This window comes from Mixophyes fleayi, chromosome 6 (genome assembly GCF_038048845.1).
Source record: "Mixophyes fleayi isolate aMixFle1 chromosome 6, aMixFle1.hap1, whole genome shotgun sequence".
NCBI classification, from domain to species: domain Eukaryota; kingdom Metazoa; phylum Chordata; class Amphibia; order Anura; family Limnodynastidae; genus Mixophyes; species Mixophyes fleayi.
Window position 1 is genome coordinate 71,588,105 of NC_134407.1, and position 25,946 is coordinate 71,614,050.

The window sequence follows — 25,946 nt, forward strand, 5'->3', positions numbered from 1 at the left end:
CAAAGGACAGTTCTGAGTAGATCACACCTATGCAGCAGGCTTGAGGTGTAGGGATTATTTTGTGTTGTCCATAGATATAGAGATTTCAGGTAAAACACTTCTGTTGACTGGTGTAAATATGACTAACTACATCTAGATTAAATGGCAGAAAAACATCCCATAATGCAGGCCTACACAGACGGTGAGAGATCCGGAAAGGCTAAATAGATTTGGTATCATCTGCATAGAAAAGATCCAAAGGAGTTTTCCAAGAGAAGTGATATAGATTGAGAAGAAGAGAGGGCCTAGCTTCGAGGCTTGTGGTACTCCAACTGGTAGAGGAAGCGGAGAAGAGATGGATCCAGAGAAACTACCATTAAAGGATCGGTTCGATAAGTAGTATGAGAACATTGTCTTGAAGACCTAGGGAATGTAGTGTTTATATAACAAGGGAGTGGACAATAGTGGTAAATGTATAAAAGAGGTCCAGGCCTCTAAGAGGCTTACAAGCAAATTATGGCCTTTAGATTTACTAGTGATCAATTAATTGACCACCTTAGTCAGTGCAGTCTTTACAAAAGTCTAACTGAAGAGGGTCCAATAGTTTGTGAGAGGAAAGGAAGCTTGTGCAGCAAGTGTAGGCAAGCTTCTCAAAAAGCTTGGAGTGTCTTGGTAGTTGAGAGCTGGAATGGTAATCTGCGAGAGAGTTTTTTTACCGCATATTTGAATAATGATGGAAAGATACCAGTGAAGAAAGATAGATTATAGATGTTAATGCTGGGATGGGCACAGGAGACAGCAAGCAACTGATTTGTGAGGGGGATAAGGTCAAGTGGACAGGTAGTAGAGTGGGAAGAGAAGAAAAGAGTTAGGCTGGGTACACACTATACAAAATGTCTCCCAATGCAATTTCCTTAGCGATTTTACCAACAATTGAAAAAAAAATCCTGATTTATGTGTACACACTAAACAGATTTTACACTATTTACATTTAGATCTGTGCTCTTCATCTGTCATAACCATCGGCTGAAAAAATTGTGTCTCTGCACACTCCATAGAGATCTATGGAGAGTGAGGGTCGTGAGTGCATACACACTGCAGAATTGGAACGTCATCATTCCATCGTTGAACGAGATTTTTAGTTAAGTTTAAAAATCAAATGAAACGAAATGATGTGCTTCATAACGATAGTCGGAGGCGAAATGTCAATTATCATTTGATTGGCCTGATAAACGGCTGAAAACTCTGTAGTGTGTACCCAGCTTTAGATACTTATTCTTCATTTGTAGGATCAAATGAAGAGAAGATACAGGAAATGAATTGAGCCAGTTATTGCTTGGGGAAGAGGATACCATTTCATGTTGAATCTTTTCCTTGAAGTAGGAAGCAAGAGCTTGCTCTCAGATCAGTTCAGTTGAATAATACAAGAACTGGGGGTAAGTGTATGAAAGCCTGGTTTTGACAAATTTTTGTCAGCCATATTTAAAAAGGCAATTTCATTAAAGGCAAAACCTGGTGGGTTTAATTAAATTACCGTTTTAAATATGGCCGGCAAAATCGCAGAAAATCAGCAATTTAACAAAACCAGACTTTCAGACATTTACCTAATCATGCTCATGTGATTTGGAAATATGCAGTGCTACGAGCCTTTGTGGATAGGAGGTAAAAACTGTGTTGAAACTCTAAAATAGTACTGTAGTAGTCAAGTTACGGTTTAAAAGTGGAGGGTGAATAATATAGTTACATAATTTTCCATAGAATTGAAACCATCCTAAAAACCATAGAAACAGAGGTACAAAAGAGAATTATTGAAGTCACTGTGTATTTGTGAGCCTCTAATTTCACACACATTATGTATCTGCTCAGGGCCCTTTGTGCTTGTGCTTGATTGAATTTCATCCTCTGCTTCCATGTCGGCTTTTTTGTAGACTGTTCCTCCATGCGATTGGTTCAGTTCCCCTCAGGCTCTTCATCAAAGGGCAGAATACTGAGGTGTGAGTGTTAATAAGAGTCTCACTGAAATAGAAAATCAAGAGGGAAAACTAGTAATCATTTATACCTTGTGTATCCAAGAGACCGAAGGATGAGTCAAGACACACAGCAAGCAGGTAAATGTTACTAGTAGCAGTCTGGTATTAATGGAACACATCATGTATGAGAGCAGGCTGACACAGTTCTTCCTGCAAGTATAACAAGGCTCATGGCTCAGATCCAAGGGGGGCAAAAAGTTGGAAGGTCATAGAAAAAGTTAGGTGGGCTGTGTTTTGCTTTGTTTTTTTGGCATGTTTGGCTCACTTACAGTATTAGAAGTGTATTTACTAAAGAAAACCATTAAATGAAATGTACCCTGATTTATATGATATTTTAATCAGGAGCCTCAGGCCTAGAGTGGAAAATGATGTAAGGTCCTTTGACTAGTTGGATAGTCATGCCTACAAGTCTCCTATACTTATAATAGCAGATTTATATCATTAAAAGAAAAATGTAGAAATAATACCTAGTTGGACCCAGCAATGGACCACTTCTTGAAACACACTGGGTCAAGTTAGTGCAGTAGGATTATGACCTCAGGTAGGTCAGTAATGACCATCTACTGTCCATCCTAAAGCTGCCCATACATGCTGCAATATCTGAGGCAGTATTAGACATTTAACATGATAGCACATTGTAAATGGCCTCAAAACGACCCAGTAATGACACTCAACAACCTATATGATCTATAATAATAATAAAATAATTATTATTATTATTATTATTAATAGAGCGATTATTGGGCATGGGGAAAATGATATTAGAAAAGACAGCTATCAGCCCCTGTGGTTGGCTGTAGTGAAGTCAGAAGTCTGGCTGCTCGGCCCGAGAGCTGAATCTCTGGATCACATCTGACGTGGCCAAATTGAGCACTGATCCTGTTGTTCAATCTCTCGTCAAGCAGTAAGATTGGTCTGTGTGTGGCTGCCTTTACGCCCATGCCTGATAACAGTTTGTTTGATAATCTAATTGTGATTGGATCGTATTTGTGTAGCACGCTAGTCTTTGGTCAAGCTTTACAACTGTACCAGTAAGAATGGCTGATGTGTGATCATCTTTATATTTCCTTATTGGGCTGTTCGTTATTGCATTTCTCTTCCCAATAAAGTTAAAGAAAATTCAAAGCCGTGCTAATCACTGATGAGCCAAATTTATACTGGTATCAGAAAAAACAGTAAAAATTTTGTGTTAAGGTGAAATTTTGTGAACTGTTTTAAATTGTGTAGAATTTATATTTATGATAAAGATAACTCCATTATTATCTCTGTAGCTTTTCTCCCACTGTCTTGATGGCATATCACATTTACTGTGCTGTTAAACAAAATATAGTGTTGTCTATAGCCAAAGTAGCCTGAGCCAGGTAAATTCATAGAATGGACACACATTCCCGTACTGTTCACCACCGCCGCCTCTCTGCTCCGTCTCCTCCCCTCCACTCACTGACACTAGTAAGTGGAGGGGAGGAGAAGGAGCAGAGAGGCGGCGGTGGTGACAAAATAACCTCTTCCCCCTTCCCCCGTGCATCTGAATGCTGTGCGGCGGCCGTGACAGGTATGGTCAGCGGTCGCCGCACAGTTTTAAAGTCTTTTAGTATTCTGTGGCGCCCTCCAGAGCCCGGCGCCCTAGGCAATTGCCTAACCTTGCCTAATGGGAGCGCCGGGCCTGGTTCTTAGACATAAGTATATATACACTTGTATACCTGACATATGCCTGCTGCAAATACTACTACACATCTTGAGATAACTCAACCTACCTATGTAGGTTGTTTGCACATCTTTTTATGCATGCATTCACAGCCCAAATGCATCCAGCTCTAAATGAGACCCAAAGTTACCAGCAAACCTTGCTGTATAACTAAAATAAATGAGATAAATAGGTCATATAGGGGATACTGTAGGTTCAGCCAGTAATCTGATTTTATTCTCATCACTATTCTCCCTTTTGGGTTTAAGTCTCTGCTACTTATTAGTGATGTTTAATAAGGTTCTACTAGCAACCTGTAATCTCTGTGTCTCCCTAGGTCAGTAACACAGGCACACTGTTAGTTTTGTATCCCTGACAGGCAGATAAAGGGAAATGTACAGGTTTGGACCGATAAAATCTCTTGCTGATAATTAACCCAAACATCTTATCATAGGAGGAGCTGTGACAGTACATTACATTGTATGTAATTTGCCTGCAAAATAATAATATTTTTCCATTTATGAGAATCTAATCTGTCTGATGGGGTAATGCCAATTAAGATAACACATCTTTTTTTCCTCTACACATGATGCCCTACTTCCCCAATGTATGGCAATGCAAATTTTTGTAGCATCTTATAAATACATTATAATAATAAAAATGAATTCTTACATCCTAGATAATCCTGATTACTGTGTCTTATAAAAGACTTATATTACCAAAGACACAACCCCATCCACAGACAGTCAATGTTCTTGTGGCGTCTGAAAATCGTGACTGTTGCACCATAAATAGGACGGTTGGGAGGTATGCTAAATTGGGTGACACGGGCACACTGTTTGTTGTAGAATGGTAAAAACTTGGTGGCTCAGTGGTACCATAGGTAGACTCTATTTCACCATATAGTGCTCTGTGACACCCTGCAATATTAGAGGTAAGAAAAGCCATTCATGTTGCTGTCATCATTGAAAAGCAAGTGAAGTCAGCATTTGAAATTAATATATAACAAAAGCTATATGTTACTGAATAATTTACATGAAATTACTGAAGCGTTAATATTAAACTAAGTATGTCCATCATTCTCTCAGTTTCATCTGAAATAGACTGCTGTGTTTGGAGGGAGGTGATTCTCTAAGTTGGCAGACAGTGACCGACAGCCCGTCAGACATGTTTTGCCAAAATGTGCCGTGTGGATCGGTGGATTGATAGACAGGACCAGGGTTGTCACAGTAACCCACAGGGTTTTTACAGTATACATATCAGATCCCAATATGACACTGTCCTAAAGATATGGCAGGTGCCTCAGCTGCCTATAATGGAGCGAGGTGGGGAAACAGATACAGTGGAATGTCAGGTTACTGTATTTTACATGTGTAGTACAAATCTGAAAATATCAATATTGGAGTTGGGTGGTATTTTAAGCTTGGAGGTTTGGTAAGGAAAGTGTTAAGCCCTCTTGTAACTCTCTTGACAGGGGCAAAGATTTACCTCCTACGTTAATAATGTTTGCAAATAACTTTATGTTGCAACTAAGCTTTTAGGAATACTGTACTATTTATATTAGAGACTTAAAAACATACTTGCCTACTTTCCCGCAATTTCCGGGGGGATCCTGAATTTCGGGGAGTTCTGCCAGACTCCCAGAGGAGCAGGAGTAGGCAACCTCCCGGACACTTGTGGAAGTGGGGCTTAATGACGCGATCGTGTGGGGGAGGGTTATAGTAGTATAGTAGGGGGTGGGCTTGTCACATGACCCTTCCTCCAGAATCTCCCGGAGGTCAGGTTTCAAAAGTTACCAAGTATGCTTAAAAGTTGCATGACATGTCCACTTTAAACCAATCAGAGCTGCACCTCATGAATATGCTGGTCAGTGCAACCTAGAAGAATAGATTTTTTTCTCATCAATTTAATTTTTTTACCAGTTTTTTTTCCCCTCCTTATTTTCAATTGTTGAGTTTGGTATATCAATGTTTGTTGCTAAGTAGAGTGATTATGTGTTTTATTTCCGAAATGTCCAATTCAGAAGTTGTCAGTTACACTGTAGTATTATTACTGCAATATCTAGCCACTCTAGTGACAGCTTTACTAAGTAGTGCTTCCACAAAGCCCTGGCACAACATTGAAGCTCTCAATAAAATTTATTTGTCTTGTGAAGGAAATTAAGATTTCTATCCCTAGGAGAGGCCAATTAAAATTGCAGCGTCCCCAATTCCCTGGTGGCATGGACAACCGACATGTGAGTCAACTGCCCTCTAGCAAAATGCAGCTGTGGAGAAAGGACAAGTGGGTATTGAGCACAACAGAACCACTCAGTCCTGCCAGAAAGAGCCCCACCTTGCTGCAAAAAAACAGATGGGATTTGATACAATTATTGGCAGTGCCAAAAACGGGCATTGTTCCATTGCTCAATAAGCAGAGAATTGTGGATGATCATTTTATAGTATTTTGATATTTTGTTTTGCAGGAGACATGACTGCTAGAGGCAGATATAGAGTACATATATTTATTGAAAAGACCTCCAAATACAGGTTGGTCCATTATACAAAGCATCTTTTAACAATTAAATAAAAAGATTTACATGACAAAATTGAGGATACTGGGCATGATTTAGAGATGGGCGTTAGTGCATTTGCTGCACTGCGCATGCTCATAACTTGCGCCTGTTTTGTGTTGAGTGTATTTTATACTTGCATTGACTTGTGCTTGGAGAGGTTGGTGGAGGTGTTCACTTGTAAGTTCAGTACAGAGCATGGACACGAACGTCAACTAGGCCCCTTAGAGTTGTGTCCGATTTTAAATTACACTAATTGTTAAAATACCCCTTTATAAAGATGTATATTTGCCTGTCTAATAGTCCTGGTGCACATTTTTGAGTTGACGACAGACGCATTTTTGCAGTGGGCGTATCTATACTCCAGATTTAACGTTGCACGTATCTTCAAATCTTCTCATCTCAAACTACAATCACAGAAACATAAATACATGGACACATTTAACTCTAAATCAGGCCTACTGTATTTCCAATCCGGTGTGTGTGCATTTCTTGTGCATTTCAGTTCTTGTCTATTTGCAAATGATTTTTATCAGCCACTTTAGGTTACACTCTCTGTAACATCCAAAAAAGTATATAAAAAGAACGGTATTGTAATATTCAGGTGTAACCATCACACAACAGAGGCAGTCCAAAATGTGCGGGTTTTCTTTATGCCACTTTTCTGGTGCCCCACCTGACCCTTTTATTCAGTAGTTTTAAATGAATCAAACTGAATACAATTGTGAAGTCACTGACCAAACTCTCTATATGGTAAATAACAATTTTATCAAGCATATTGCTTTCATTTTGTTGAAATAAGAATGATATTATAGAAATCTTGCAGATTGCCACATTAATTCCAGTGGGGGTTTCTGCATGTGTGGACCATGCAAAAACCTCAATGTAATGAATGAGCCTTTGAAAGCACAGTAAAGCTCTGTGCATAATTAAAGAAAACAGGCAGTTTTGGGTTCCCTGTTACAGTGGAAAATTGTCCCGTATGTTACTGGGACTGGCCATGGATTTTAGGGTGGGGCTACACTGCATGGATTTATTTATTTGTGGAACTTTCATTTCCATCTCAACGACCAATTCATTTCAATGGGTCTATTGCATGTAGCACACACCCTGGAAACCTACTTAGAAATTAATGTACATATATAAAATGTTTTGTTCCCTTACTCATGTCACTGGTTTTTAGGCAATCTCAAGTGTTTGTTTTTGGAGATGTCTATGACATACTTACCTACTTTCTTCAGCTCCCTTCCGGGAGCCAGCCAGTGGAGGTTGGCCTGAGGGGGGCGGGGCGGGCAAAATTGTGGCATTTCGGCCCCGCCCCCTGTGACATCATGATGCAAATTGCGTCACTTGACAGCGGGGGGCGGGGCCAAATGCCGCGATTCACCGGGAATCGCGGCGTTTGGGATCTAATTCTGCCCACTTCACTAGGAAGTAGGGCACTTCCTAGTGAAGTGGGCAGAATTCGGGAGATTGCCACACTCGCCCGGGAGTCTCTCGCAAAATGCGGGAGTCTCCCGGACATTCCGGGAGAGTTGGCAAGTATGGTATAACAATTTACTAAATTGAGCTTTACTACATTAGACCTAAACATGTGTGTATTTACCACACTTCTATGCCTGAGTGGAGGCAGGGATATTCTATACTGAGCTACTTCATTTGCAAGTAATTAGGACTGAGGCAGGAGGATCAAAGTTCAGTATCATGTAGAGTTAATATTTTCATGTTACCCAGCAGGTTATTTACAGCCACTTTGTGGGTACATGAGTATGCAGCCTGTCAATTTACAAGTTACTAATGACATCAATGATGCAAAAGCTTAGCATAAAGTATAGTAAAACATTTACATTACTATACCTCCAACAGGGATGTTGGTGTTGGTGTGGCAGTCCCCTAGAATCAGGGCTGTTTGACCTAAACCAGGACAGTTGGGAGTTATGTGTTACCCATCAATCTATTCAGACACAAGAAGAACATACAGAAAATTCTGTGCACCTAGGAATTGTGGTAAAGAAATATTTTGCACATGTCTATCCTTAATTCCTATGTGTAGTTTTCCTCTTTGAGGGAATACCTTGCTTTCTAGTTTTCTGAAGAGCTTGCAACTACCTTCTTTTTTAAAAGACGGTTGTTTCTGTATTTTGTAAAGTGGATTTAATGTTGCCTGCCCATCATAGCCTTTTAAATGCTGTGTTAAAGCAGACTAATAGGCCAGATTCCACAGTATGCTTTTGCTAAGCTTGGATCAGGTGATGAGCATTTTCTGCTCAATGAATTTATATTATTTGCTCTAATTAAGAATTTTCAGGGTGATTTGTTATAGAAAATAAACAAAAAAATTATCACGTGTTATGTTGACAAACCCGCACACTTATATAACTCAGCTATTACATATTTCTCCAAGAACCAGAAGTTAATTGGCTGCAAGGTTGTATCCTTGGTTTAAATAGATGTTACCTGGTTGTCAAGGGCGGTTTTCTGTCAACTATTAACTGTGCTTTCATGCACAATAAGATGTGATGGGTAAAGTGTAGGGGTAGGTAATGCTGCTTACTACTTTATGATTTGATAAGCTTTGCATAGCACAGAGGTTCCAAAACCTTTTCAGTTTGCGGCACCCTTAGAGTCTCATAATTTTTTCAAGGCACCCCTCCAAAATAATTACCAAGCAGTCTCGTTTTATGAGTAGTTGTGTCAAAATAACGTAATAAGTATTTAGGTCAGGACAGAAATACTTAGTAAGTTGTTTGCAAAAATAATACACATAAATCCAAGGGAAAAGTATATTTGTATATTTTTTTCAATTATATTTCTGTCAAAGAATAATTTACAGGTAACATTAAGAGGAATAAGATCAAACAAAATAAAACAACAGCATTTATAGAAATCATCACTCTGTGCCCCTTCACCTTTACACTGTGCCCCTTCATCCACACACTCTGTGCCCCTTCATCCTCACACTCTGCGCCCCTTCATCCTCACACTCTGTGCCCCTTCATCCTCACACTCTGTGCCCCTTCATCCACACACTCTGTGCCCCTTCATCCTCACACTCTGTGCCCCTTCATCCTCACACTCTGCGCCCCTTCATCCTCACACTCTGTGCCCCTTCATCCTCACACTCTGTGCCCCTTCATCCTCACACTCTGTGCCCCTTCATCCTCACACTCTGCGCCCCTTCATCCTCACACTCTGTGCCCCTTCATCCTCACACTCTGCGCCCCTTCATCCTCACACTCTGCGCCCCTTCATCCTCACACTCTGTGCCCCTTCATCCTCACACTCTGTGCCCCTTCATCCACACACTCTGTGCCCCTTCACCTTTACACTGTGTCCCTTCATCCACACACTCTGTGCCCCTTCATCCTCACACTCTGCGCCCCTTCATCCTCACACTCTGTGCCCCTTCATCCACACACTCTGTGCCCCTTCACCTTTACACTGTGCCCCTTCATCCACACACTCTGTGCCCCTTCATCCTCACACTCTGTGCCCCTTCATCCTCACACTCTGTGCCCCTTCATCCTCACACTCTGTGCCCCTTCATCCACACACTCTGTGCCCCTTCACCTTTACACTGTGCCCCTTCATCCACACACTCTGTGCCCCTTCATCCTCACACTCTGCGCCCCTTCATCCTCACACTCTGTGCCCCTTCATCCTCACACACTGCACCCGTCTTCATTCTGTTGCCCCTCCATTGCTGTTTCCTATCACCATTTTCTCTCTGTTTCTTTACTTGCCATACTTGGCCTTCATTCTTCTATTTCTTCTGTCTTCTTACCAATCAGGAGGCACCCGGGACCCAGCATCCTCTCTCCTGCAGCTTCTCACTGAATATATCGGACGTGATGACATCACGCCCGACATTCAGTGAGAAGCGTGGAGGGAAGAGGATGCTGGGTCCTGGGTGTCGCTGGATTGGTTAGTTTTGTGGTTTTTTCCCCCTGGCCAGGGTACCCCTGTGACAGCGCCGCAGCTCACACTTTGGTAACCGCTGACATAGCCTGCCCACAGTAACAGTAGGTCTTAGTGTGAGTCAGAATTGAAATGGATGATGGGCACATTTATTGACACTTCCTCTGCATCGGTGGTAAAACTGGGCCTATAGACACCATCCCAGACTAGAGATGAGTGGAATCTTCTAAACCGGTCTACAAAATATTTTCATCATTTTGCATTTTTTACCTAAAGAATTGCGCCATATGAGACTGTAGGAACATACTGCACAGGCAAATTAGTGAGTCACAAGCTATCCAAAGTAGAGCTGGTAACAAATGGGCAGATTTGTTTTGGTCATTACATCCAAACATATACATGGTCAAATAAAATAATTAATTCTCACAGGAAACCAGATAAACTCTTAGAACTAGGCAATGAGAGGTCCTCACCAATAACTAGCTGCCTTTCCTGTAGAGAGTAATATTCTCATTGGTATTCAGATGCCCCCAGGTCTTGCACTCAGAGTAGTAAGAGTTTATTGAAGTAGGTATCGATGGCGTATTGACAGGGGAGGGCTAGCAAATGTTAGCCCAGGGGGAAGACTCGACTCCGCAACCTAACATTTTAAAGGAATAGAAATGCAGGTGGCCCATTGACCCAATTGGAACAGTTGGGAGGTATGTGTGTGTTACCTACAATACATCAGTGGTCGAAGTGGAAATATAGAAGTGCTGGTATGGAACTTCGAAATTAATGTCCGGATGCCTGGGGGCAGCTTAGGCCCCCAAAGGTTTAGGGATTTTGATAGAGTGAAATTCATTTTAGATTAATTTGTAATATAATATAAAACATATTAAATGATGCAAGGCTATCTGCCCTGTGTCTCCCACCTCCAATGTGACCAATTACCTTTCCTCTGTGTCCCTCCACCTCTCCCTCCTGTCTCCTTTGTGTACTTACATTTTCCCCCATATTGCCATAATATTATAATAAAACTTTCCAAAATCTCTGCCTTATATCGTCCATGTTACCATTTACCTTTCCCTTATCTGTTTCTTTTCTCTGTTTCTGTGTGCCCCTATCTTCATTGCAGGTATCTCCTTCTCTCTCCCTCCCTACCTGCTCTCACTTTCCCCCCTCCATATCTCTCCCTGTGCCCCCTCCACATCTCTCCCTGTGCCCCCTCCACATCTCTCCCTGTGCCCCCTCCATATCTCTCCCTGTGCCCCTCCATATCTCTCTCTGTGTCCCCTCCAAATTACCCTGTGCCTTCACTCTGTCCATCTCTTTTCTCTAAATAGGGCAGAGAAATTCCGATATGTCATATCAGCACATACCACCCCACTTGGAGCACTGCAATACATTATTTTCATTGCTGAAATTACTCCTGGAAATGGCAGAGGTTGGGGCTATTGAGCTCTGCATCAATGGGGGGGGGGGGGGGGGGCGGGATGGACAAGGTCTCAGCTTCTATATTTGTGAATTTTAAAAGATAATTGAATTTTAGGTTTAGTGGTCCTTTAAGATATTGATTATGAAAATAAAATAATTCAAGATTCTGTGACCATTCTTTTATCTCTTTTCAGATACATGATCACTTCGCTGGACAGAACTCATGCTGGACATTACCGCTGCATTGTCAGGAATCGGATGGGGGCATTGCTGCAGAGACAGACTGAGGTCCAGGTGGCCTGTAAGTTAGTCCCAGAATTGATATCCCTGTGTATTACTCTATGCAATGTACAAATCGTAAAGATCTGCTGAAGGAAACTACAGAACAGACACTACAGTATAACAGTACAATAATTTACATGGACTATTAAATATAATTTTGCAAGTCCTGAAAATAGACCTTGGCCACCTACACAAGGAACCTAAAGTGAGTTGGAAGGAGTAGAAACTGTGGAAAAACAGTCAAGTAAAAAATTGCAGCTGAAAAGAAAAAAACAGCAGACTTTATTTCATTTGTAAGGAAAAAAGTTTACATAATTAATTAAAATCTATAATGGCTGATCTAGCAATAATTCTCTTGAAATGTATTGCAGCCAGTGGCAGAACTACCATTGGTGCAGCAGATACGGTGTCTCGGGGCCCAAAGAGATAATTGGGCCCGATTCACTGCATCGGGGCCACAGCTCGCTACTTCCGCCTCTGATTGCAACACTAACATTTAACTAGATTTGAGGTGTCTTTTTTAAGTTGCTTCAGCATTCATGGTATGAAAGGCACAGTCATGTGATAAACACCGCTTACACCTCATGTCAAATTGGGGGAAATGTTCCTGATAGGGGGCGCACACAAGGAATCCATGAAGACATCCATGCTGTTTGTGTCTGTCCTGAAGCAGGACTGTGTGTAGAAAACCTTTATTGTATAGTCCTAATTTATTAATGGTTGGTGGTATTATTGGTTGGTTGGTTGGTGGTATTATTTCTTGTTTTTTTGTTTTAATTATTATTATTGCTTCTACTGAAACACCTAAAAAAAGACCAAGAAAGCACCTCTTTGTCCAGTGTCTCGTGTACCCAAAATTCTGTGGGTATATTTTCTTTTCTTTTTTTACAGCAATTTAAAATCTAAAATGACATTACAAGGGTAGTGTTGTATTTCTTAAGACCTGGGGATAGGACTGAATTTTTATCAAGGCTTATCGCGGAGATAGAAAATCACATATCTGCATAGTCGACTCTGTTAACTTACCTATTCGACAGCCCAGTCTCAGGAGATATTCGTATGTGTGGAATTCAAAGGCCAGACATGGGCTGTGAGTTCCGCTAATTAAAAAAGAATGAAAATGAAATTGTAAAAAAATACATTTTTAAATTCTTAAAAAGAAGATAGATTGCGTCCGCACCTGTAATGTGTCAATCCTTGTTATCCTTGTTGTTTGCTGTGGGAAGCTATCGCCAGCAAAGCCCATCAAATCTTACTGCTAGCCGGGTATATAGGATTTAGGACTATTTCCTGAGAAAGATAAAACATTTTCACATCCCCATTTCTTAAATTGTTTTTATTTTCTACCACAATTTTAAAGAATACAATCCTAAATGGACATCTACCATCTAACTTGAATGCTAAACGCTAATTCCACCCAAAAGCTACTAGTTACTTACAGATATGCTCGGTGGAACGTCAATTTCCCTGACGATTTCAAAAGTCCAAACAGTCTTCTGCTCCGGAGAGCTTTGGACTTTGACAACCAGAACAAGATCTGTATGGCCAGGTAAGGGGATCTCCTGCATGCACTGTTAGATGCATTGGGGAACCTGCTGAAACTCTGAAGTCACCGAACATTGGTAAGTAATACTTTGTATTTTAGGTAAAGTTATACCTCCCGAAGCTACATATTTACTTGTGTGTAGAGTTAGCCTTAATGGATATCATTTTGACATACTGGCAGGTTAAAGCAGCAATTTGTCTTTGAATAGCAAGCTAAGTACCTTTTAAGTATTTATGTCTGATAGTCATTTTTCTTAGCTATTCTACAAATCATTGGGGCATATTCAATTGTTGGCGTTACACGGAAAAGTAATGCAGCGTGCACACTATAACCGGCATTACGGTAATAGTGCGCGTAATTACCGTTATTACGGTACCTTTAACGCTGGATTTCAAGTCGCAGCTTAGGGAGCTGCGAGCTGAAATCCAGCTTATTATTACCGTAATAACGGTAATACTTTTAACGCTGCAGGAAAATTCAATGATTGAATATGCCCCATTAACTCCTTTTCAAAATCTCCGTTAAAAGGAGACCAGTATGGCTGCAAGACACACACACACACACACATACACATACACACACACACACACATACACACACACACTCTCAGCATGTCATGGCATATGGCGAGAAAGAGAGGGATGACTTTACAGTGCAGACAGAGCTCAGAGGGGCATCTCAAGCTCATTACATCATGTGTCATGTGACTGTGTCATAATAGTCACATGACTGTGCCATGATAGTCACATGACTGTGCCATGATAGTCACATGACTGTGCCATGATAGTCACATGACTGTGCCATGATAGTCACATGAAGCTGTGGTGAATTCTGCAGAATTATAAATCATTAATAGCAGTCTGAAGATAAATATCAAAGAGAAATGGTAAGCAGTTTCTTTTAGCATATCACAGTAATTTTTGTTAATAAAAATACACACCTAATTTGTTCATGGGATTGATGCTTTAATTGGCTTTTGACAAATTGGACCCTTGTGTGTTTCTGTGGTAGAGAATTGAAACTATAAGCTCCAGTGGGGCATGGACGATGTGATTGATTCAGTGTTTTCTGTTCCTGCTGCATAATATGGTGGTGCTATACATATAAGCAATAATAAATAATGCAATGGCTAGGTCAGAATGGATTGATATTGGGTTGATATCGATGAGGTAGACTTCTGTGCATGCAAAGTTAATAGTACAAATTACATTATCTATATCATCTGCTAATACACAATTAAATACAGAGATCATTCAAGGATCAAGGTTCTGAATATGTGTTGAATGCAGCACAAACTTCCTGTATATATCTGCTGGGAAGTTAAAGCAGCAATCCCATTGTCCAATGTTCTTTTAACATAAAGTACTGTGACAGCCTATAAGAAGGGCTTTAAAAAGAATGTTGGCATTTACTATTTTTCCACAGTTTGTACAGGCTGCTATTAATGATGTATAATGTTCCACAGTGTTATGGCCCACCATGGCAGCCACAGTCACATGCCACATTATGTAGCTTTGGAACGCCCCTCTGAACTCTGCCTACTCTTCCTCCTTTCCCCTCTGCCTTCACATGACAAGAGCTGTGAACCTGTATCTGTGTAACTGCTTGCAATATTTTGCAACCTCCAGAGATTTTAAAAAGGACTCTCTAATTTGTAGAAGGACAGCTAAGAAATATATATGATTAAAACGTACTTAACTTGCTAAAAAAGAAAAAATATACTTTCAATATGGATTTGCTGCTTCACATAGATAATCTTGGGCAGAGTTGCATTGAGAATTAAATGGGGTTAAGTGAGTGAGGCTAGAACAGGTTTGTGATTGCAATGGGGCAGATGGGTTAATAGGATTCCAGATTGAAAGAGCTATCAGCAGGTGATGCAAAATCTGATGATGATGCATTTCAATGCTAGCAGTATATAGGAACATGTTACGTAGATGTTTTAGGTAGAAGTTTAAATCATACTTACCGACTTTCTTCAGCTTTCTTCCGGGAGCCAGCCAGTGCAGGTGGGCGTGAGGGGGGCGGGGCAGCCGAAAACACGTCATTTCGATTCCCGGTGAATCGCGGCATTTGGCCCCGCCCCCCGCTGTCAAATGACGCGTTTGCGTCATGACGTCACAGGGGGTGGGGCCAAACGCCGCGATTCACTGGGAATCGCGGCGTTTGTGATCTAATTCTGCCCACTTTACTAAGAATTGGGGCACTTCCTAGTGAAGTGGGCAGAATTCGGGAGATTGCCACACTCGCCCGGGAGTCTGGGAGACTCTCGCAAAATGCGGGAGTCTCCCGGACATTCCGGGAGAGTTGGCAAGTATGGTTTAAGTCCTTAGTAGGAGATTGATGGGCTGATTTACATCAGTTTTCGCCACTGATAGGACTTTTTCCCTCTTAGCCCTTTGCCAGTGATAATACTGCGATCGCTGGCGTTAAATCCCCTCCGGTGGTATAAGTCACCGGCAATGGATTCCCCATCCCCCTTGTATGGGGGAAGTCTATTTAACTTGAATGTTTTCAGATATGCTGATTCAGTTTCTAAGCAGCAATAAAAAAGTCTTATTGCTTTTTGCCAAATAGGCCCCTGTAAATGTACAATGAGCGCAGTCTGAAATGACCTATATGCAACAAGCTTGGTATGTAGATGTTAACGTGGCACATTTTGAAAGGGGCAGAGAACAAAGTAGGTGTGTGGAGGACAATATCAAGATTGAAGGTGATCGTCTAGTTAGGTACTAAAATACAACCAAGAACAATGGAAATTAAGCACTAGAACAGTTGGCAAGCAAATGTACTATGATGGGAACGGGTTCATTAGGTTGTATTGTATGCAAATCATTAGGTTGTTTAATGGTTATAGTGTTATATACTGGACACTATGGGCTATATAACATGCTAGACATTTATTTTTTTATTCTGTTCGCTATGTGGGCCACTGAGCTGTTTAACATGCTAGTTTCTATAATCACTGGACCAGGGCCGGACTGGGACTAAAAATCAGCCCTGGCATTTAAAGCACACAGGCCCACGTGTTGTGGGCTCCATGCACTATATTGTTGCACACTGATGCTGGCGCAGTACAACATGATGTAGTATGAGTGTGTGTGTGTGGGGGGGGTATTTATTTCTCCTAATGACCCTCAACATTACATTATTAGCACCCCAAATACATCAATAAATACCATGACAATACATTATTTGTACCCAAATTACAGCAATAAAAAACCCCCCACACACACTCATACTACATCAATCACCCCCACATTGCAGCAACCGGCATCACCCCACACATTACAGCATCACTCCCCACATTACAGCGTCCAGCATCACCCCCCACATTACAGCGTCCAGCATCACCCACACATTACAGCAACCGGCATCACCCCCCACATTATAGCAATACCCTCTTCTACTTATTAGCAATACTAAGCACCAAACACACTACAACATTGCCACCAGCACGCCACCCCATACTACAGCAATACCACCAATTATACAGACGCCACTGTAGGAAACAATGTTTTGCTTTTTTCAAATCTCCCACAAAATAGCAACAACGAACAGAGTACTTACACACATATAGGTAACAGGTACCCTTTTCCCTCAATTAAATAGTAACGGCAGAATTTTCATGAATCATTCCACATGAAATAAAACTAACATATATCTAAAAAAAACATAACTATTGAATGATCAGTTGAACCCACACGGCCGCATTAAAAGTATTTCCATCTACAGCAAAATGTCAGAGAAAAATATTTTTGTTTTACTACAGTTATTGGATATGCGTCTTTTCTATTCATTTTAAATAACACAGTATATAAATTAAGGGGGATAGAGGAGGTGGGTGAGAAATAATTGGATGTGATCCATCAGTTTGATTAGATAGGAAACATTTAGATTATTTACCTGGAGGCGTCTACCCCCTTGACTCACAGGCAGGGCTGACAAGAGGAATTTTGGGCCCCGATACAGCAACTTCTTTGGGCTCCCATCATATTCAACAATGAAAGACTTGCCTTTGGCAGAAGTTCATATGATGCCACACCGTAGTGTGCCCAGTTCATATTATGCCACATCGTAGTGCCCCAAGGTCATATTATGCCACATAGTATTACCCTCAATTCATATTTGGTCATGCAGAAGTGCCCACAAATCATATTATGGCATAGTAGTGCCCCCAAATCATTAGTAAAGCTCAGATAAAAACTCATTCACAAATAAAAAAAATTGCAACAGCATATCAGATACTGAGTGTGAGTCCCAAGAGCAGCTTAATACATCATTTACAATGCAAACAAAATAGATATATTGACACAATTACAGATAAAATTTATGACAAGCAATGTTTTTTCCTCTTAATTAAAAATCTCTGTACAGATAAATATGCAAAAAACATTACAGCGCAATAATGAGCAATACATAGTGTTAAACATTATTGGATACGCTGTAGTGTCCCCAGTTCAAGAAAGGATGGTTAAAAACATATTGCACACGAGAAAATATATGAACTTACCTAATTATGGCATCCTGTGTTCTGTTCTCCTAGTGGGCGCGCTGGGCGAGGAGGGATCAGCAGCTGTCAGCTCACACAGGCAGTCGGGAGCAGGAATAGAGGGCAGTGGTCGAAGCAGAAATTTAGGAGTGGGGGTATAGAAAATATAAGTGAATGGAGTATGAAGGCTTGATTTTTTATTTTTTTTAACACTTGTCCCCTCTGTGCATTTCCATTCTTCATTACTACTTGTGTTTTATGATGGCTGCATCCCTGACATTCCCATTCTTAAGATGTCTCTCCCTTTACACTTTCTTTTACCTATGCCCCTGCACCATCTTCTCCTTTGTCCCTCTCACTTAACCCCCTGCACCACCTTCTCCGCTGGCTCTCACACATCTTCCTGTACCACCTACTCCCCTGGCTCTCTCACACGTCTTCCTGCACCCTATACCCCCCCGGCTCTCTCACTCCTCTTCCTGCACTCCCTACCACCCTGGCTCTCTCACCCCCTTCGGCTCTCTCACCTCCTTTCCCAGCACCCCCTTCGGCTCTCTCACCCCCTCTCCCTCACCCCCTTTCCCAGGACCCCCTTCCGCTCTCCCACCCCCTCTCCCAGCACCCCCTTCAGCTCTCTCACCCCCTTTCCCAGCACCCCCTTGGGCTCTCTCACCCCCTCTCCAAGCACCCCCTGGCTCTCACCCTTTTTCCCAGCACCCCCTTTGGCTCTCTCACCCCCTCTCCCAGCACCCCCTGGCTCTCACCCCCTTTCCCAGCACCCCCTTCCGCTCTCTCACTCCCTCTCCCAGCACCCCCTTCAGCTCTCTCACCCCCTCTCCCAGCACCCCCTTCAGCTCTCTCACCCCCTCTCCCAGCACCCCCTTAAGCTCTCTCACCCCCTTTCCCAGCACCCCCTTCCGCTCTCTCACCCCCTTCGGCTCTCACGACCCCTCTCCCAGCATCCCCTGGCTCTCTCACCCCCTCTCCCAGGACCCCCTTTCCCAGCACCCCCTTCCGCTCTCTAACCCCCTTCGGCTCTCACCCCCTCTCCCAGCACCCCCTGGCTCTCTCACCCCCTCTCCCAGCACCCCCTTCGGCTCTCTCACCCCCTCTCCCAGCACCCCCTGGCTCTCAACCCCTTTCCCAGCACCCCCTTCCACTCTCTCAACCCCTTTCCCAGCACCCCCTTCGGCTCTCTCACCCCCTCTCCCAGCACCCCCTGGCTCTCACCCCCTTTCCCAGCACCTCCTGGCTCTCACCCCCGAAAATCGCGGCACCCCTGCGACCCCTCCCCCCCTGAAAATCGCGGGCACCCCCGCCCGAAAATCGCGGGCACCCCCGCGACCCCCCCTGAAAATCGCGGGCACCCCCCCCCCCCCCGAAAATCGCGGGACCCCCGCGACCCCCCCCCCCCCCCTGAGAATCGCGGCACCCCTTCCTCTTCAGTAAAAAAAAAAAACAAATTAAAAAAGACAGGAAACTCACCAGTGTAACTGGCTGCACAGCATAACGGGGGAGGGAGCTGGGGAGCGCGCAGCAGAGGTGGCTGGTTCCTCCAGCCACCAAGAAGACAGGGGGAGTCAGGCCGGCCCATAATGCCATCGGCCCTTCTGGCATTTGCCAGAAGTGCCAGATGGCCAGTCCGGCCCTGCACTGGACTGTACAACATATTGGACATTGGTGACAACATGCTGGTCTTTGGGGTCTTACAATATCTGACATGGAAAAAGCAGCATTTGGGACCTGTATGGAGGGACTTAGGGGTATATTTACTAAACGGCGGGTTTGAAAAAGTGGATATGTTGCCTGTAGCAACCAATAAGATTCTAGCTATCATTTATTTAGTGCATTCTACAAAATGAAAGCTAGAATCTGATTGGTTGCTATAGGCAACATCTCCACTTCTTCAAACCCGCAGTTTAGTAAATCTAGCCCTTAGTGTCAGGTCACATGTATGTCTCAGATTTCTTTTTCAAAAATATAAGAACCCTAATCAAGATAATGAAATGTTTAACATGCAGGTCATTTGGAGACTCTATACCAGTGATTGGCAACCTGATCCACTTCAGGGGCCGCCTGGGCAGCACTCTTTGAAAGAAAGAGACACATATGTGTAATAACATAGCAGAAGGCATTTTAAACAAGTGTTACAAGCTACAACAATTGGATAATAAAGCAGGACGGAGCTGGGACCAGCATGTTAAGGCTCAGAGGTCCGCCTGATGCCCATCACTTCTCTATAACATGGGATGTTGCTAAGATGGGTCAGGCATAGGGTCTGTGAGTGTGGCATGGCCAAAGGAGGCTTTTTATGTTAAAGTACATGGTAACTGTATGGTGTTGATTAATTGGTATAGATGAGATTCTAAATATGTCCCATGATAATATCTTTGCAGTGTAGAATCAGTGGTCGAAGTGGAAATTTAAAAGTGGCGACATGTAAATTTAGATGTGTTGGTATGAAAAATGTAATTGGAATGTAAGATAATGGAATTTAACAGTTTTACAATAAATGTAGTGGAAAACGTGGTGGTATGGCATACCACTGTATACACTTCTACCACTGTGTAGAATCCCTATACATAAGCAGTATACAGCTACTTTAATGTAATATAGATTATATTGATCAGTGACACCCTGAGTATACTTTTTTTCACATGCTAGGGATTCGCTTATAGATGATTCCTTGATGTTGGCAAGTGAACTTATCCCAATATAGCTACATTGTGCACAAAATTCTCCTATTTATGTATATGTTGACACATATAGTGATTTGTACGTTGTTTGTTTTAGAGCGACGTACTATATTTTCTCAGTACAGAGAACTCACTCATATCTGTCCCTGCCCCATTGGAGCTTACAGTCTAAATTCTGAGAGAGACTAAGGCCAATTTTGATAGCAGACAATTAACCTACCAGTATGTTTTTGTAGTGTGGGTGGAAACTTGAGCACCCGGAGGAAACCCACGCAAACATGGAGAGAACATACAAACTCTACACAGATATGTCCTGACCATGACCTTATGGTCATGGTCAGGGATCATACTCATGACCCCAGTGCTGTGAGGCAGAAGTGCTAATCACTAAGCCACCAGTAGATTATACAGATACATAGTAATAAATGTAGGGATGTGCACCGGCGACTTTTGATGTCTCGTGTTTTGGATTCGGATTTCCGCAATGTTTTGGGTTCAGATTTGTTTCGCAAAACACCTGCCGAAAGGTTTTGGTTCGGATTCAAGGCTTTGGATTCAGATTTTTTTTGAAAAAAGCATAAAAAGTTCAAAAATCAAGTTTTTGGGCTTATTTTCACTCCTACGCTATTATTAACCTCAATAACATTCAATAACAAGCATTTCCACTAATTTACCGTGTATTCTGAACACCTCACAATATAGTTATTAGTCCAAAACGTTGCAACGAGGTATCTTTCTGGACTGCGTAGTGGAGTGGTCCCCACAATATAATAAGAAAACCATCAACTGGTCTTAATCGCACCAAAAAATGTACCTGGACTGCGTAGAGGAGTGGTCACCACAATATAATTTAAAAACCCAGAACTTGTATGATTCGCAGTCGCACCAATAAATGTATCTGGACTGCGTAGAGGAGTGGGTCACCACAATATAATTTAAAAACCCTGAACTTGTATGATTTGCAGTCGCACCAATAAATGTATCTGGACTGCGTAGAGGAGTGGGTCACCACAATATAATTTAAAAACCCTGAACTTGTATGATTCGCACCAATAAATGTATCTGGACTGCGTAGAGGAGTGGTCACCACAATATAATTAATAAAAAACCCTCCACGGGTCTGAATTTCCCCCAAAAAAGTATTCTGGGCTGTGTAGTGGGGTGGCCCCGGTACTAAATTTGATACCTGGCCCACAATACCTCCTCCAAGTTCCAAGTGTAGTGTTTATAACATATTAACACTACACTAATTCTAGCACGTCAAACCCTCTTGTTTTAAATAATGACAGGGCATTTAACTTTTGATTAAATTTTTGTAATTTGTTGACATTTTGTTTTACTTTTTGAACATGGCAAATGACTGTTGAATGGTCACATAATGCCAAAAAAATAGTTGCAAGATGGAATTGTCCTTGGGCCCTCCCACCCACCCTTATGTTGTTGAAATAGGACATACACACTTTAACAAACCAATAATTTCAGCGACAGGGCCTACCAAACAACTGTGGCTGAAATGATTGGTTTGTTTGGGCCCCCACACCAAAATAACAATTCATCTCTCCCTGTACAAACTAAACAGGCTCTACTGAGGAAAGATGTCGTCCTCAACCTCTGATTCCTCTCCCCCTACAGTGTGTACTTCCTCCTCCTCACACATTATCAATTCGTCCCCGCTGGACTCCACAACCACAGGTCCCTCTGTACTATCTGGAGGGCAGTGCTGTACTTCATTGAGGAATTGATTATTCATTTTTATAAACATCATTTTTTCAACGTTGTGAGGAAGCAACCTCCTTCGCCGCTCACTGACCAGGTTCCCCACAGCACTAAAACTCTTTCCGAGTACACACTGGAGGGGGGACAACTCAGGTAAAATAGAGCCAGTTTGTACAGGGGCTTCCAAACTGCCTTTTTTTCCTGCCAGTAACAATATGGACTGTCTGACATGTCTATTTGGATGGTGTCAGCAAAATAATCCTCCACCATTTTTTCAATTGTGACAGCATCCAATGCAGCGACAGTAGACATGTCTGCAATGGTTGGCAGGTCCTTCAGTCCGGACCAGATGTTATCAGCATCCCCGCCAGCGGCTCTTTTAGAAAAACTGAGCTTTTTCCTCGCAGCCATAGATGTGGAAGAAAATGAGGGTGGAGCTGTTGGCATGTCACGGTCCTCTTCAGAGGACAATCTCCTGACCAGAAGGTCTTTGCACCGCTGTAGACTTGTGTCCGCTGGAAACAGAGACACAACATACGCTTTAAACCGAGGATCGAGCACGGTGGCCAGAATGTATTCCTCTGACTTTAAAAGAGTGACCACCCTCGGATCCTGGCAAAGCGTACGAAGGGCTTCATCCACAAGAGCTACATGCTTTGTTGGATCGCAATGCTTTACCAGCTCCTCCCTCACTTTCTCCAGCTGCTTCTGCAACAGCCTGATCAGGGGAATGACCTGACTCAAGCTGGCAGTGTCGGAACTGACTTCTCGTGTGGCAAGTTTAAACGGCTGGAGAACCTTGCACAACACGGAAATCAGTCTCCACTGCGCTTGACTCAGGCGCATCCCCACTCCTTTGCCTATGTCGTAGGTGGCTGTGTAGGCCTGAATGGCCTTTTGCTGCTCCTTATCCTCTGCAGCATATAGAGGGTGGAGTTCCAGCGCGTCACAACCTCTTGTTTGAGGTGATGGCAGGGCAGGTTCATGCTTTTTTGATGTGCCTCTAGTCTGCGGTAAGCACTGGCTGAATGCCGAAAGTGTCCAGCAATTTTGCGCGCCACCGCAAGCATCTCCTGCACACCCCTGTCACTCTTGAGGTAATGCTGCACCACCAAATTAATGGTGTGGGCAAAACATGGGACGTGCTGGAAATTGCCCATATTTAATGCCCGCACAATGTTACTGGCATTGTCTGACACCACAAATCCCCATGAGAGTCTAAGTGGGGTAAGCCACTGGGAGATAATTTCCCTCAGTTTCTCTAATATGTTGTCAGCGTTGTGCCTCTTATTAAAGCCTGTAATACACAATGTTGCCTGCCTTTGCACGAGCAGCCATTTTGTAGATGCTGCTACTGATGCAGCTGTTGCTGTTGCTGTGGAAGGCGATGCATCTACCCAGTGGGCTGTCACAGTCATATAGTCCTTCGTTTGGCCAGAACCACTTGTCCACATGTCCGTGGTTAAGTTGACAGTGGGTACAACCGCATTTTTCAGAGCACTGAGGACACTTGATCGTACTTCTCTGTACATTTTTGGTATCGCCTGCCTAGTGAAGTGGAATCTCGACGGGATTTGGTACCGGGGACACAATACCTCCATCAACCCTCTAAATCCCACTCCACTGATGGCGGACACCGGGTGCACGTCTAACACCAACATTGCAGTTACAGCCGCAGTAATACGCTTTGCAATAGGGTGACTACTATCGTATTTTGTGGTCATGGCAAACGACTGTTGGACGGTCAATTGTTTTGTGAAAGACTTAGCGGTCTTACGACTTCCCCTCTGGGAAGATGACCGACTAACAGCAGCAACAGCAGCAGTGGCAGTAGTATGCGTACCGCTGCAGGATTCCTTGGATGAATCCCGTATTGGAGAGGACTCAGTCTGGCTGCTGACTTGGGCTGCAGGACTCAATCTGATGGAGATCGTGGAGGAAGTTGACGAGGAGGGTGTTGCTGGTGTGTATCCAACTGGACCACGGGATTTAGGTGTCCCTGTACCGATGACGGTCCTAGCCCCAGTTCCTGAACTAACCACTGAACTATGAAGGTTATTCAGGGGACGTATAAGGGAGGATGTCCCAAGGTGGGCAAGATCCTTACCCCTGCTTATTTGAGCTTTACATAAGCTACATATGGCCATACATTGGTTGTCCGGATTTGGATAAAAATAACTCCAGACCGAAGAGGTGCATTTTTTGGTCTTCTGACCAGGCATGACGATGGGCTTTTTCATCCCATGGACATCAGCTGTTTCCCCCCCTGGTGCCTCATTTACAATAACCACATCACCATCCTCATCATCAAGTTCCTCCACAGCGCCAGCTACATCATCAATAGCCTCCTCCCGAGCCACCTCTTCCCGTACAGTGATGGGAAGGTCAGGCTTGACAACCACCAACACCCTTGGACTCGCCTTGGGGATTTGTGATAATTTCTCTTTAGAAGGCAGAGTTGTTTGCTGTTTTGTTGCTGACAGCATAACTCTCTTCAATTTTTTTATAGGGGGGGGAGGAGGAGGAGGAGGGCTAAGATCCTTGGGTGAAGATGGACCACTAGTCATGAACACGGGCCAGGGCCTAAGCCGTTCCTTGCCACTACGTGTCGTAAATGGCATATTGCCAACTTTACGTTTCTCCTCAGATGATTTTAAGTTTCTCTTTTTGCTTTTTTTTGAGAACTTGGGCTTTTTGGATTTTACATGCCCTGTACTAGGAGATTGGGCATCGGGCTTGGAAGACGACGTTGATGGCATTTCATCGTCTATGTCATGACTAGTGGCAGCAGCTTCAGCATTAGGAGGAAGTGGGTCTGGATCTTTCCCTACTTTATCCTCCAAATTTTTGGTCTCCATTATATGTAGCACAAGATACTGCAGAATGTGTGAACCTGGTAATATTGCAGACAGTACCAATGGACTTATACTGCAGGATTGGTTTTGCAAATTTTGTTGTAATTAAATTTTTTTTTAATTATTTTTTTGTATTTTTTTTTTATAACTTTTTTTTAATTTTTTAAACACTTGGGAATAATGGGGAAATAACTATGCCCTTAGAAGCACAGAGCACAGGACACAGGACCACTGGACTGAACAAGACACAACACAGGACCCAGCAGCACCACTGAACTCAAAATTGACAGAGCACAGCACACAGCACACAGCACCACTGGACTGATACTGCAGAACACAGCACAGCACAGCACAGAACTAAACAGCACAGCACAGATCTAAACAGCACAGCACGAGATCTACCAGGACAGAGGACCACCTAACACACCCTCCCTCTACCCTGATCAATGCCCGAGTGAAGATGGCGGCGACTAGCGGGGAATTTATAGGATCCGAGTATCGCGAGATCCGACAGCGGGATTATGACTCAGAGCCTCGGTTTCAAGTTTTCATTTGGCGCCAATACCCGGATCTGTCTCAGATCCGACTCTGTTCGGAAAGGTTCGGGTGGGCTCGGATTCACAAAATCCGAGTGCGCTCATCTCTAAATAAATGTAAAGTCAGTGGTTGAAGTGGAAATATTGAATTGACTGTATGGAAAATGATAAGTGAATGGAATTTGTTAGTCTTACAATGAAAGCAGTAGGATAAGTGGTGACATGGCAACTCACTGTGTATAGTA

The 25,946-nt window shown here is 43.0% G+C and overlaps 1 protein-coding gene and 1 long non-coding RNA gene across 6 annotated transcripts in view; one reads left to right on the top strand and one right to left on the bottom strand.

Annotated features, from left to right (window-relative positions):
- SDK2 (sidekick cell adhesion molecule 2) overlaps window positions 1-25,946 on the top strand; it is a 482,261-nt gene that overhangs the window by 323,700 nt on the left and 132,615 nt on the right. For 3 of the 4 annotated variants that reach the window (XM_075216839.1, XM_075216840.1, XM_075216841.1), the window contains exon 3: window positions 11,773-11,879. In XM_075216839.1, coding sequence (XP_075072940.1) covers window positions 11,773-11,879 — 107 coding nt within the window. Of the gene's footprint in view, window positions 1-11,772; window positions 11,880-14,239; window positions 14,293-25,946 lie in introns of those variants that run through there. The other variant, XM_075216842.1, reaches the window with a different exon arrangement.
- On the bottom strand, window positions 1,831-14,067 carry LOC142161324 (uncharacterized). 2 transcript variants are annotated; one of them, XR_012693378.1, is made up of 5 exons: window positions 13,300-14,067; window positions 13,041-13,150; window positions 12,887-12,960; window positions 4,413-4,613; window positions 1,831-1,995 (listed from the first exon to the last, which is right to left on the bottom strand). It is a non-coding gene; the product is annotated as an uncharacterized LOC142161324 (long non-coding RNA). The 2 variants fall into 2 exon arrangements; XR_012693377.1 differs by lacking the exon at window positions 1,831-1,995 and having other exon boundaries at window positions 3,782-4,613.